This window comes from Mesocricetus auratus, unplaced genomic scaffold (genome assembly GCF_017639785.1).
Source record: "Mesocricetus auratus isolate SY011 unplaced genomic scaffold, BCM_Maur_2.0 Super-Scaffold_100031, whole genome shotgun sequence".
NCBI lineage: Eukaryota > Metazoa > Chordata > Mammalia > Rodentia > Cricetidae > Mesocricetus > Mesocricetus auratus.
Genome location: NW_024429212.1, coordinates 1,361,152 through 1,376,210, shown reverse-complemented (window position 1 = coordinate 1,376,210; position 15,059 = coordinate 1,361,152). Strand labels below are relative to the sequence as shown.

The window sequence follows — 15,059 nt, the reverse complement described above, 5'->3', positions numbered from 1 at the left end:
TAGATCAAAAGACACTAGTTACTAAGGTTAGGAGTGGAAAGGAGATAGGCTGCGTAAGGGTGAGGATGCTATCAGATCAACTGAGGGAGATTAATGAGTGGAAAGTAGAATTGTCAGGATCTGCAGTTTAAAGATTCTTACAGCTACATAAGGTTAGAATTAAGTAAAAGGGGGAGAATGGTGGAGGGGAGAGGAGAAATGAGGTAGGAATGAGAGGTGAGACTGGGCTATATGTAGAATGGATATAATCAACCAATGTCAAAATCAAAGCAACACCATTAACATACTTGTGTAGGCTAGAGAGATGGCTCAGAGGTTAAGAGCACTGACTGTTCTTATAGAGGCCCTGGGTTCAATTCCCAGTACCCACATGACAGCTCACGCTGTCTGCTGCCTTATTCTTGTCTCTATGGATGTGAGGCGCATAAGTGATACACAGAGAAACATACAGACAGAACACTTGCACTCATAAAATAAAATAAGTGTAAAAAGATATTCTATAGGAGTGAAAATTGAAAAACAAAGTGAAAGTGATGTTAACCCTGTGTCAGTCAGTATCTCTTCCTTGTTGGGGTGAGTTTTGAGTCCCTCCCTGTGATGTCTCGTGTAGCACGTGATGGGAGACATGCAGTTCGTTCTAGTTCAGACTTTGAAATCAGATTTATGGGTATGCAGTGAACGACCTTTTAGGTTGAGTTTCCACTCTTCTGCCAGTAGGTGTCAGACCATCCTTGAGTCTTTTTCTGGTCCTCTATATGGAATGCTGCTGTTGCAAAATTTTAATGTATTAGATGGTAACACTTCCCCCACTTAGGTTATTGAAAGTTAAGTCCGAGGTACTGGTGTGACCATGCCTATGTTATTGTTTACCTTGTTGTCTAGACATGTGCTTACCTGGGCTCTGACTGCCTCTGTTCCTGTCTGCTTCCATGGTCTTCACCTAGTTTTAGATCAGGCCCATGATTACTTGGTTCTGAGCTCAGCAGAAATTTTCCATGTTGTTGGTCACCTATGGAGTTTGGAGGGGGCTTCCTTCTTAGGGTATTGCTATCAGGGTGCCCACGGATAATCTCATGTTTAGGCTTACTGTGCTGTGTGACACATTGGTCGCTATCTCCACAACCTTTTAACCCTGAGTCTATCAGCCTGGGTATATATCTAGCCGTGATTGTGTCTCAGCCTCTGGGTATATATCTAACCCTTGCGCCCATCTTTATCTAGTTCACTGGCTCCCGTGTCTCCAATGTAGGGAGTGAAGGTGGGTGGGGAGTGCTGATTTTATTTTGGCAGTACTTGGGATTGAACCCAGTGTGTCTCACTTGCTATACAAACACCCTAACGCTGAGCCACTCTCTCAGTCTCTCAGGCACAAAGAAAGGTAGCTTCCTTCCTCACCACCTGTCTGACCCTCTTCTGCTTTTCATTGGGGCAAGGAGACCATGTAGTGAAAGAAGATTTTGGAAAATCTAATTTATACCAGCTTATATTTGGCATTTTATGTATTTATATATTATTGTAAAATATATTAACTTTTGAATCTGCTGCCTGATACATATGCAGTTCTCATGCTATATGTTATAGCAAAAACAGTTACTCACTGGACTGCCTTGACTTGGCTCCACAGATGCAGGATGACTGGAGCACATGTTGATGAATCTTTGTTCCCTGCAGTGAATACTAATGAAGAATTACCAAGCCTAATTAGAAAAAAAGTAAGTATGCAATTTTGGTGCAGACAGGGGCGATTATGAATGTATGCACCCTTGGTTTTTTATTCTAGAAATCAGCTTTTTGCAGGTATTGTTTAGAGTATCTTAAGTTACTGTTGAGCTCTTTGCTCCTCTCACATAAAGTTTCTAGTTAGCTATAGAGTTTTTTTTAGTATGTGAATGCTTTGATGTAATCCATAGGAAATGGAAGAGAGTGCAGTTGCCCTTGGGAAATCAAAACTTGCCACAGGACTAGGCAGCCTTCTGTATTTGGTGTTTCTTTTCTTTTTTTTTTTAATTTATTTTATGTGTTTGTATGTTTTGCCTGCATCTTTGTCTATGCACTACATGCAAATCTGGTGCCCATGGGGTCTAGAAGAGGGCATTAGATCCCCTGGAGCTAGAGTTGGTTGTGGGCCATCAAATGGGTGCTGGGGATTGAACCCAGGTCCTCTGCAAGAGCAGTCAGTGCTCTCAACTGCTGAGCCATCTCTCCAGCCCCCTAGTTTTTCTTTGTTTGAGGGTAGCTCACTGTGAAGTATCTAAGCACCTTGTTCTCACACAAGAACCACTGGTGATCTAATAGGATTGAATGAGGTGGTTGAGAACTGTATACTTCCAACTGAGGAAAAGAAGTAGCTGTGGGCTTCTCTGCACTTTTAGAAGATACTGCATGATGTGCATCCATTATGTTCACCGCAGTAAGCCAGGTACCAGGGCAGACTTCCTCATCTGATTCTAGGCAGTTGTTGACTGTGACATGCCCAAGTAAAGGACTCAGAAAAACGCATTAGCAGTACATGCTATTTTCAGTTAACATACTTGGTAAACTCAGGCACAGCAGGCATCTCTGATGTTTCTTCCTCTGTCACTTCAGTTTGACCAGTGACCTGGGTAAGAGTCTGAAGTGCTCACTACATGGTAGCACATAAACCTGCTCTGCACAGTGGAGCTCTGTTGAGCTAGGTGTTTAGTTTGCTGGGCTGCCTTTTCTTCCCCACTTAATAGTGTGTCTTTGATCATGTTAATTTCACTTTATATTGTAAGTAGGCCTTTCCTATAATACACACACATACACACACACACACACACAGATATACTCACAGTCAGTTTTTAATGAAGCGTGTTACATGTGCTCACAAACAGAAGTAGAGTTGCTAGCTCAATGTGCATCAATAGTGTGCAAGGGTACCTCTTTCTTGTCCAGTGTTTTGTGTTATCTTTAAGCTTTATCTAGTCTGATGTACAAATATTGACTACCTTTATCCTATACTTACCACTTCTAAAAACTTCCTTTTTCTTCCCTTTTCCAAATGCAATTGCGAGTTAAACGTGACTTGAAAAGCATTATTATTTTTGGTGCTTGGAGGGCAATTTCTACTCTCTCCTTGTCACTCTGTCCCCAGCCTGACCATGGCTGGTTGCTCAGGAAAGAGTTTAGTCACATCATCGGATTACCTGTTCCCTTTGTCTGGATCATGTTCCCCTGAAGTCCACTGAAGACCCACTTTGCAGCTTTCCGTGGCTCTGTGTAGATGTCACATTACCCATCAGTCCTCTAGGTCTTTCTGCTGGTTCCACCCTGTGACTTAAGTCCCAAGGTGCTGTATGGATTTGGAAAATTGCTACTTGCAGGTTCTGTTAATCCTTTTTTTTTTTTTTTTTTTTTTTTGAGCGACTGAGCCCCATTCTAACTGCCACCATTTGTCTAGTGGTAGAAAGAGACCCAGTGCTAAGGTCACCGAGGAGAACTTCTGTCCCCTGCTTACCACATACCCATGAACTCTGCCCCTGGGAAGAGTCCTCCAGGCACACCGCTAACCCTCCTGACAGCAATGTGCACGAGCTGCCCTCATTGTGCAAAGCAGCACTGTTAAGTAGTACATTTCACACTGCAGCAGTGAGCCTGCTGGACTCATCCGCCTCCCAGAAAGTACTAGTACTTGTTAAAGAGTTGTTAAGGCTCTTCCCTGTCACGAGTCACTTTGGTGCAAGCTCTCAAAGGCAGAGGACCGGTGCCTGACGCAAAGGGATGTGGTAATGTCCAAGTGCCCACCTGACCTAGCAAGTCAAGAGCAAAACTGGAGAAGGGGCCTAGAAGGGCCAGAAGCAGCTAAGACAAAGAAACTATGATTCATTTTTTTAGTAACTGAAATAATTGCTTTCGTTTCCTGTGTCATTTGAGGGAAGTTGGTGTGAGAATAGCAGAGTGCCTAGGCTGTTTCTGAGAACCACCTCTGGTGCTGAGAATGCTGGTGTCCTGAAATAGTTCAGAAAACCATTGCCTAGTAGACAGCCTTTTACTTCATCTCCTAAATTCTGTGATATTTGCCAAAACAATGCCTCGGAAATAAATATTGCCAACCCACACAAGTATCATGAATAACTCATTAAGGAATTCTTTTAATTTTGATGTCATTAAAGTTACCAGAGTTGCATGGAAAGGGCTTTCTCTCCTGTTTTAAAAAGTCAACAACCCTAGGGAATGGGAAGCTGGCTCAGCAGTGTTTTTTAGAGGACCTAGCTGGAATCTCTTCCCAGCACCTACACGGTGGCTCACGACTGTTCCTTGCTCTAGTTTCAGGGAATCTGACACCCTCTTTTGGCCTTTATGGGCACCAGGCATGCATATTGTATACATATATAAATGCAGGTCAACATTTCTTCACATAAAAATAAGCAATTTTTCCCCCAAGACAGGTTTCTCTGTGTAGTCCCGGCTGGTCTCAAAGTCACAGATATCTGCTTGCCTCTGCCTCCTACGTGCTGGGATTAAAGGCCTTTGCCACCACCACCCAGCACAAGTAAATCTTTTTAAACAAGCAATAAAGAACACAATATACTTTCATTAATGTTGATAACCTTTTTACCTAGCACAAGTGTATGCAGCCCAAAGATTTTATTCCAAAAACACCAGAAAATGACAAAAGACTTCAAAAGAAGTTCGAGAAAATGGCTGAAGAGCTACAAAAACAGAAGACAACCCTAGGTAAGCCAAGTCCTCTGGCCTGACGGCTGGAGGCTTGTCACCTGGAGGTGTGGGGGCTGTGGTAGCTTTAGGGAAGAAGGCAGGAGAGTACATCTGCCATCTGCCTGCTGGAGACTGAGCAGTAACTGAGAGAGCCACTGGGAAGGAAGGGCGTTCAGATAATCCTCATCATTCATTAAGTCAGTCTCCTTTCTTTAATGTTCCTTTTTTACTTCGTGACTGGTCTTTTTGCTTCATTATCTGAAGCAGGTAAAACTTAGGAGGTGTTTGCTTTGAAGCTGTAGGGAAACACCTTGGGCTCACTTCCCGTGTTCATATTCATGTGCGGGTATGTGTCTATGGAGGATGAGCAGTGTTGGGTAGGAGCACTTTCTGACACCTGGATATAAAAGCAGTTTTAGAAGCCAGTCCACATGCCAACTTTCTTGCTAGTTGTGTGATTGTATACATGATATCTGTTTACCTGTGACTCAGTGGCTATCTCTGCACATGAGGATGCCAACACCTATATTAGGTAGGGCCTGGCTACACCTGGATGAATAATTGCATGCCCCTTACTGAGAGAGAGCTCATCAAGGGTCACTGCTGGCAGAGCCGTGATTCACGGTGGGGTAGTACTGTCTGGGGACGAGAGAATGGCACTGAAATCAGCAGGAACGCAGAGGGTGGACGAGGGTCTTAGAAGAACGGAGCTGGTGAAGTGTGGCAGTGTTTTCTGTTTTCAGATGATGGTGTTCCTGTCCTGCTGTTTGAGTCTCCTCGCTCACTGGTGTACAGCTCCACGACTCCCATTAAGAGTCACAAGACCACCATGGAGAACAGACTACAAGAGATGAGGGAGAAAAGGGAAAACCTTTCCCCTACCTGTAAGTGATTGCTTTGTAAAACAAAAACTACGCATACCGGTGGATTACAGAAGATGGATTAAGTCACTGATGACCTAGATATTTCCTGTGAAAAGTTGAAGGTTTTCCAACCACAACACTGTTGACTCTTGAAGATAATTCTTTGTTGTGTACACAATCTAAACCAGTAATAGCCCTCCCTTACCCTGTGACAGACATTGTCCTGTGTCTGCTTTAGCACTGGGTTCCTACTTGTTACAGCATATTAAGCTTAGAATATAGTTAGGAGTCATGTAATGTGTGTGGGGATCAAGAGCAGAGTGGATAGGCATGCTGTTGTTTGTGCAGTAGGAAATTCTGTGTCCAAGTCAGTGACATGTCATTATTTTATCAGTTTCCCAGATGCTTGAACAGTCTCAGCAGAACCCAAATGTCTCTCTGTGTGAAGCATCTTTGAACATTGCTCATGAATCTTTACGTTCAGGTAAAATTATAGTATGTTTTTCTTTTTCTTTTTGTGACAGAGTTATGAATTGGAAGGGTGTGTGTGTGTGTGTGTGTGTGTGTGTGTGTGTGTGTGTGTGTGTGTGTGCGCGTGCCCACTCACACTTGCACTTTTTGAGATAGTCTTTTAATGTGGAGCCCTGACTGGCATGGAACTTACCATGTAGACTCAGCTGGCCTCCAACTTAGAACAATCCTCTTGTCTCCTTTTGAGTGCTGAGATTACAGACATGCACCACTGTGCCCAGCTTTCATGTTGTTACTTCTAAACACTCAGGAAACGGAGTTAAACTACAACTTGTGTTTCTCCTTGAAATCTGGTATTATGGTAGAATTGATACAAAGCCAGGATCTCCTGCTTGAAGTCTATAGGTTCATTCCTGGAGATTTGGTCTTTCGTTGTGGAACAAGTTGCTTGCTTTTAGAAATCCTTGTGACTACATATGAACTGCTAAAAGCAGTGTAAAACACACCTCTCTCAGAACAGTAAACACTAAAGAGGAACCGTTTCATGTTTAATTAACCTGTGAAGTATGTTATTGAAAAGAGTGTATAAAGTAGTGTGAGAACCCTTGACTTACACTTTTCCCCCTTAAGTCCATGGGAAACCCTGAAAGAGCTGTGTTCATAAGTTCTTCAGCTACTATGCATATCTTGGAAGGCTAAAAGAGAAGATTGAGCTAGGCTTTCTTCCTACTAGTGTGTGGTATATCCTGGCATTCTGTCCTGCATATTCTGGATTATTTACCCATTTATCTTTCCCTTTTCTGCTCACATTTCTCTGTTAGAAACAAACAGTGATAAGAATGCTGACTTCATTTTCCCTGTGCCATTCTGGGTCTCACTGTAACACACAGGTACATACATGCACACAAGCACACACACAAGCACACACACACACACACACACTCAGTGACCTAGGCTGCATCTGCATTCCCATTTACCAGAGAGAAAACCAGGACATGGAGAGGTCAGGGGGATTATGCAAGAGCCTGCGGTTGTGAGTGAGAGACCCAGGCTTCTGACTTAAGTAGTCTAAGCATTTTTGCTCTTAATGATATACCACAGTGTGTCATGGCTCTTTGAAGAGTGTGATTATTTCATTCAGTTCCTAAGCATAAATCTCATGTGTTCCTCTAGCTGTTGCCTTCAAAGCACGTCCACAAGGGCCCAATGTCAGGCTGGCCTTGGCTCCCTCCCTTCCCAGAGCACAGTGTCCAGGAGGGTGTGTCTTTGGCTTCTCCTCTGTTCTTTTTGCTTTTTCAAGACAAGGTTTCTCTGTAACTTTAGAGCCTGTCCAGGAACTCACTCTGTAGACCACTCTGGCCTCCAGCTCACAGAGATCCACCTGCCTCTGCCTCCCGAGTGCTGGGGTTAAAGGTGTATGCCACCACTACCTGGCTTGCTCTGTTCTTTTTTAAAGTTGAACTTCCATTGTCACAAGCAAAAGTTAGATCCCAGTATTGCCTCCAGAGTGTGTAGTTTCTCTATAATGGAAGCCCTTAGCCAGCCAGCACTGTGCTGGTGGAGAACCAGCCTTGAGTGATGACCCCAAGTTCCCAAGTGAGCTAAAATGGTGACTGCCCTCTAATACGTCATAGTGTAACAAGAGGACAGGGAACCTTATGCTGTGATAAATATTGCTGTGTCATGGGAGGGTGTAGCAGTGTGACCTGACAGGGTAAAGGGATTCACAGGTGACACCAACTCTAAGGTGGTTTTGAAGGACGAGTTGTGTTTACTCACAGTAAAAGTGGAACAAGGACGCCCCGGTGTGAGGAGCCTGGAGACTTCAGGTGGGGCCAGGGGGGATCTTAGCATTGCTCCTGAGTAAAGTGCATGCTTCACGAAGGTCAGAATACTGAGGGTCTCATGAGGTTCATTCGAAATGTAAATGAGACGTGAGAACTTGCCAGAAGAGCTAGGGAGAGAGGGAGCTGGGAGGAGGAGCGGAATGGTATTTATCAGGAGAAATGTTTCATAGAAGACAAACACTTAGCCAGACATGGGGGCACACACCTCTAAACCCAGCATAGGAAGAAGGAAGGAGCAACCAGGCCAGCCAGGTCTACACAATGAGACTGTCTTTAAAAGAGAACGAGGTAGTTTATGATCGATTGCACACTTTAAAGATGATTTTTATTGACCTCTCCAGATGAATCCTTTGCCAGTTGTCCTCGCTCATCTTTTGATGGCCTCTGTGGAAATCAGGAAAGGAAACTGGGAAGATCTGTTAATGAGATGGCCAGGATGGCATGCTCTTCTTCACCTGTGTTGAAGACAAGCAGTTCTTACAGTTCATTGTCACCCAACCATCTCAGTCAGCCAAGTCCTCAGAAAGCTAAGGACCATCCTCCAGAGGAGGGCATCAGCTGGCAGAAAGATGCTTCAGGTGAGAAAGCTGAGCTGGAGAGAGAGCAAGCTGCAAGCGTGTCTCAGGGGATGCTCTGTCTGTCCCCTGCCACCGCAGGGAACATAGATGCCATAGATGAACCCAAGAGTTGCTCAGCCAAGAGAAAAAGGCCAATGGACTTGGGTTCACCTCCAAAAGGAAAACTCAAGAAGAAGAGGTATAATAGGAAATCTGCCCTGCCGATACAGCTGTTCAAGTCTGACCGTAGCCCCATCTTGAGGACTCCTGATGTTGGGGCTTCCTCTTATGAGGACTACTTTTCCCCTGATAATCTCAAAGAAAGGTATTCAGAGGCTCTTCCTCCTGAGGCTCAACCATTATCAAGCCCTTCTCTGTTCCACTGCAGAAGTCTCTCAAAGTGGGAGCGAAGCAGCATACTGGAAATGTGTGATTTTACCTTCATTGGTGACAAACCCAGATCCATCAGCTTTACTGACTCAGTTTCAAGAAGTACTTCTAGTCTTGAGAAACCCGGCAAGGAGGAAGTGAGTACAGTTTCTAGGTGCATTGTTGTGGAAACATCTGCTAAAGGAAGCCCAGAGCTTTGCAGGCAGCCTGGCCCTCAGCTGAGGGAGGACGCAGCCCCACAGGGAAGCACTCTTGCTAACACACCCAGCAGCCCTGCTCATCGCATCATGCCCTTGAAAGGGGATAGTAAGGAAGAAAGAGACCACGTTGATGTAAAAGGCTCCCCAGAAGACAGTACCACTCCTCCAGCGTCGGCCTCTTCTGAAGGAGAAGCACACAGCTTTAATTTTGGAAGGGATTGCAATGTAGAAAAATCTATAGAAGAAAAGAACAAGTCTACAGGATACAGTGAAAGTATGTGAATATCATTTTCTGAGTCTTTTTGTTCTGCCAGTATGTAATAGTGTGCTCCTATTTTAAATTTGTTAAAACTTGATAATTTAAGTTATACTCCCTCCCCTTTTAAGGAATATATGTTTGGTATTTCCCAGTGATGGTCAAATCTGCTTCCATGAATACACTTCCCCAGGCTTTGTCCTTGTGAACTTTTTTTTTTTTAAAGAAAAAAGCAGTAATGTTTAATGGTTGGCTTGTGCCTTTCTGTATGACTCTGTTATGTAGTATGACTATACAAGGAAGTGACCAATAGAGGAATTTTTTTTTAATTTAGGTTTATTTAAGAAGGGTTTTTTATGTGATAGGTACAGTAAAGAAACTGGCAACATGAGCACTCCATAATTAGGGTTTTATTGTAAATAAGAGAGAGAGAGTATCCAGAGGCATCTGGAAGAGTCCAGAGCAGAGAGAGACGAACAGACTGGACACGGCCAGGGCTGTCTACCAGACAAGGGGGAATGGCAGGAGCAGAACAGTACGTAACAGGAGTGGGGAGGATGTAAGAAATAGGGAAAGAGAGAACAGCGAGGGTAGCAGGAGTACCCGGGCCAGGACTATAAAGAGAGCTGGGATCTGAGATGAGAAGGGCCGGATAGAGTAGGCGTTTCGTACAAGAATTGCTTGTGGATAGGAACTGAGGGCGTCTGGAGGCCAGCATGGGCTTCAATCTGCAGCCGTGTGTCCTTCTGCTAGACATAAGGAAAATGACAAGTTCCGAGGAATTCTGGCTTTTGTCTGGTCACCAGAAAGCCTCCTATAGTCCAGGTTGAGCTCTTGAACTGAGCATAGACTCCAGTTTGAACCAAGTCAATGGGCTTGCCCTTTCGAACCTGACATGTTTCTACTGTAGAACTCTAGAGAGGATCAGCCATGGTTTTTCTAGGAGAAATGTGAAAAAGTAAGTTTTGAAATTTGTCATCAGTGTTTACTTTTGAAGCAACTTTGGGAAATGTTCAATAAGAACAAATATTTTTAGGACATTTTGTTCAATTAAGAATTTGGTTATGGCTAAGCGGTAGCGGCACACACCTTCAATCCCAGCATTTGGAAGCAGAGGCAGGTAGAATCTCTGTGAGTTGGTTGTCAGCCTAGTCTACACAGCTAATTTGAGGACAACCAGGACTGTTACACAGAGAAACCAAAAAAAAAAAAAAAAAAAAAAAGAATTGGTTAATTTGCTCTCTCCAGCCCTCAAGTAAGGATTTGGTTGTCTCTTTTATTTCTGCTCATTTTGCTTTAATAATTAGCTATATGATTATAGATTTTGAAGCAAAAGTAACAAAAATATCAGCAAAATTTGCAATCAGAATTGAAATTTTGACCATTTTTTAAAATTTGGTTAAAATTAAATATTACTAAATTAGCCCTTCATCATTTATTTCCACATTTGAGGTGGCTTTAGCCACTGTAGGATAGACTTGCCAGGGAGAAATCATTACAGTTCCATTTTTCTTTTTTTGAGTATAAACTAACACAAAATCAGCTCTAAACATCAATTAAATGATTTTTAGATTTTAAGCTGATAAATAGGTTAGCTTTTGAATAATTTATTATTTTCATGAGTTTTGTTACATCAAGGTTAATGTGTGTTTTCAGGTTGACTCTAGTAAATATAAAAGAGTATATGTAGAATTGTTTCAATAGCTCAGAATATCCTGTCTTCAGTTCTGAGTTTTTATTTGAATATTATATATTTTTAAACCATTTGACTATTGTATGATATGTAAATGTAAACTAAGTGGGATGCAGCTGGTTCCAAACAGCCTGGCACACCCTAAACCCCAGGATTGCAGGTGTGCTGTCCTCAGAAGCAGGTGTATTTCTTCATCCAGGGCTCAGCCTTCCTGTCCACAGTCCTGAACATCAGGCTTCAGAAACAGAAGGTGAAGGGCACAGGCTTGGGTTAGCCCTCCAGGACCACTGGAGGAGGCTGAGAGGTTTGGTGATGATGAAGGGGTTTGACTTGCTGGTGCACAGACAGGGACTGCTGTGACGCAGTTTGACTCTGATGGAAATGTTCTATAAATTGTCATGTCGTCTGCAAAACAAGCATGGGCTCCTAGGGCAAGGTAACACCTATCTAGCCTAAACCCAAGCATTTTCTTTTATACTAGTAAGACTCATGGATATTTTGCATTGTTCACCATTAGCCCAGCCTGGACTCAGGCCAGTCAACTCTTTGGGGATCCAGCACAGATCATAAATCCTTGGGCTGAAATGGGAATTCTGTACCTGCCCCAGCTGGAGCCAGGAGGGCTGCTCTCAGCATCAGCTAGGCCCTCGAAATGGAAGGCTTTCGGTGTCTGCTTTCATCTCACTTGCACTTGTTGACGCTAAGATAGTGAGCAATAAGGTTTCTAAAGAAAGTTACCAAAAAGGTCTCTAATAGACATTGAAACAGTGGGATATAATCACTAACTCTTCACATTTTTATTCTCTAATTTTATGAACAATAAAGAAGAAATTTCCATTGTTAAGAATAAACTTTCCCATCTCAAGTCCTCCTTTTCTGCTTGTATGAATTCTTGAATTATCATCGAAGAGTAGTTGTAGACCTGTTATGTCTCACACATACTTCTAGTTTGTAAGGAGACGCAGAGAAGGAAACAGTGTGTACCCCTATCTCCCAACAGACTCTAGAGTCCTGGAAATCAGATGGTAAATCTAAGTAGGTCATGGTGTCAGCTAGTAAGTATATTCAAGGGTGCACAATATGAGAGAGAACAATCAAAAGCATCTGGAAAAGTCTGGAACAGAAAGATAAAGAAGTAGACTGGATATGGCCAAGGCTAGGGAGAGAAGAGTGAGGATGGCAGACTAGGATAAGAGCATAACAGGATAGCCAGAGAGAGACAGTAGTGAGAATAGCAGGAGATGGCCGGGGTTGGGGAGGACCACAGCTTTATAAAGAGGGCAAATGCTGTCTGGAAGGAGTGGAGGTGACAAGGGGAGGGTGCTAGTGTAAACTTTGAAACGTGTAATAGATCGTTGTGATGCCGAGGGCTCCTGGAGGCCAGCATCAATTTGATACGCAGCCATTGATATATATCAATGGTGCCATATGTCTCTTTGGCAGATGGGAACCAGTGTCACCAGTTCCTGAGGAATGCTGACTTTATCTAGCAACCAGAAATCCTATAGTTCAGGTTGATCTCATTTCTTGATATATGGACTGCCTCTTTGAGTTTGGGAATTGAAGTTTCCTTTGGCTCCAACAGCGAGCAATTAGAAAACCCTGAGAGTATAGGTGGTTCCATCAGGCACCCAGAAGGCTTCTCTAAGGAGGTTTTACTAGCTGCAGGCTAAGTGAGGGCATGTTCGTGTCTACTGGAAGTAAGCATGAATGACTGAATGTCCTGTATGAAGGAGGAGCGCCATGCGGCCACAAGCCTCTGAGGTGGGAATGATGATCACAAATGTGGCTGGAATCAGACCCTCAGGACCATCCCTCCCCAGCGAGGCAGGGAGTTCCAGTAGGTTTTATAGTGTGATGAGAAGCCACTGGGGATTTTGAGCTGGAGTAACCAAATCTGACTTGTTTTCATCGTAACCCTGGATACTTTGAAGAACAAACTGTAGTTGTATTGTGTTTGCTAGAAGCAATTACTGTCAACAGTATTTCCTTCCAGACAACTGTGTGTATAAACATACAAATGAAATATATTTAAAGAGTTTCTCTTGCATACATAGAACCATATTATCCTGTTGCCCTAAATTGGCCTTTTAAAAACTCATAACAACATGTCAGATACACTCTTCACAGTAGATATTTGTTTCTTTAGTATAATCTGTATTGAGGATCAGTGACATTTCCTGTAATGGGTCAAAAGGGTATAAATATATAAATATACTTAGAGAAAGACATTTTTGTTGATGAAATTCAAAATTGAGTATAGTTTTTTGGAATGTGTGTCTTCCCTTGAACACATTCTTTCTTTTGGAGAGGGAGAATGAGTAACCCTGTGATTTCAATGGGACTCCAGTAGGTGAGTCTCCCATCAAACTTGATTGCATAATATAATTCTTTACTACTGATAAGGTATCTCATCCTGAGGGTGCTTTCACAAAGATTGGTCCTGTCCAAGTCTGATGTCAGTTCACAAGGAGACAGTCTTCAAGCATATTGTCCTAAGGCAGTGTTTATGTAACTGCGGGTTTGCCTTTCCATGTGTACCTTCCAGCAGGTTCTTATCTTGTGCATGCATCACTTGGCAGTGGAGAGCTAAGCAGAAACTCTTGGATGGTGTAGATAGTATGATCTCGCAATTAAGATATTGATTGCTTTGCTCTTTTATCAGGTCTGGGAAATACTGTAGAGCTCTAGTCAATGCAGAAAGAAATGTCTAAACCCAGTTTGTGTGGGGATGGGGTCTTGCTTTCTGTTTGATTGTACTTATTTATTTTGAAAGCAAGATCTTACTATATAGCACACTTGGCCTCCAGTTAATAATCCCCCTGTCTCAGCCTCCAGGCAGCTTAGACTATGGGTATGCAGCAAGATTCATTTTAAATTTTGATGCTGCAAGACAGGAAGCATGAAAAGCAGCTTGGTCATTATTGAGATGACATCTTCTGCCTCTGTTCCCTCCCATATGAATCAGTCACCCAGTAGAGTTGTCCTGCATACCTTAGTACATAGTAGAGTGCCTACTGGTCTTTCACTAATGATACTGATGGCAGGAACTCCATATGTCTCACTTGAATACTAGCAGAGTTGGTCCTTTCCACACTATGCCCCATGTCTGGCCATTGATTTAATGCACATTTTCTCGTGTGTAGCGTGTGGTGGAATTTTACATGTCAGCGTTTTATACATTTGTGTTCACTTATCTGTGCAGTTTGGCCATTTCCAAATATTGAATTCTTTTATGGAATACCAGCTGCTGTCCTTCCAGCAGGTCTGACTACCAGATCTTAAGGAAGGCAGGTTTCATCAACATTTGTTGGCCAGCAAAATGGGGGAAAGTCCTCCAAGTAGACAGATCTGCTGAAGTCCCAGCCTCTGTCCCTTAACTTACTGTCCTATTAGAGGCAAGCCTCTATAAATTTTTTGTCTCCCTTAGCCTACCACATATCTCTTGACTCTGTACTTTATTATAGGTCATTTAGGGATCAAGATGTGGGTATCTTCTCTAGGGATACAAGCTTCATCTAATACTGGATTTTTCTGTACCCTCCTCACACATGGTTTAGGGAGTGCTCTGTAATATCCAGCCAGTCCATTCTTGAATCCACAAGTTTATCCGATGGGAAGCTTTCTAACCACTTGATGTCATCATTTAGAGCTCATTTGTTCCATCCATGGTGATGGTTAGCAAGGCATTTCAAAACGGACTTGTTGGACTTGTCTCTGAGGTGTGGCATCTGTTAATTATGGTCTGTCTGTCCACTCAACCCTCTTGTACTTTTTGAGATTGAGACTTACATAATGACAAAAATGTTGGAGCTAGGACTCTTTTCTATTTGTTTTTGTTTCTTGAGACATTGTCTTGCTCTGTAGCCCAGCCTAGCCTTGGAGCAATTTCCCTACCTCAATCTCTAGATCAGTGGTTCTCAACCTTCCTAATGCTGCCACCCTTTAGTACAATTCTCTTAACCATAAAATGAGTTTCATTATTACTTCATATCTGTAATTTTGCTGTTATGAATTATAATGCAAATGTGTTTTCTGATGATCTTAGATAACTCCTGTGCAAAAGTCGTGTGCCCCCCCCCAAAAAAAGGGATCATGACCT

The 15,059-nt window shown here is 42.9% G+C and overlaps 1 protein-coding gene across 2 annotated transcripts in view; it reads left to right on the top strand.

The window, feature by feature from the left end:
- Mcph1 (microcephalin 1) overlaps positions 1–15,059 on the top strand; it is a 191,418-nt gene that overhangs the window by 12,973 nt on the left and 163,386 nt on the right. For both annotated transcript variants that reach the window (XM_040733413.1, XM_040733414.1), the window contains exons 4-8: positions 1,625–1,712; positions 4,584–4,698; positions 5,424–5,564; positions 5,938–6,027; positions 8,203–9,282. In XM_040733413.1, coding sequence (XP_040589347.1) covers positions 1,625–1,712; positions 4,584–4,698; positions 5,424–5,564; positions 5,938–6,027; positions 8,203–9,282 — 1,514 coding nt within the window. The remainder of the gene's footprint in view (positions 1–1,624; positions 1,713–4,583; positions 4,699–5,423; positions 5,565–5,937; positions 6,028–8,202; positions 9,283–15,059) is intronic.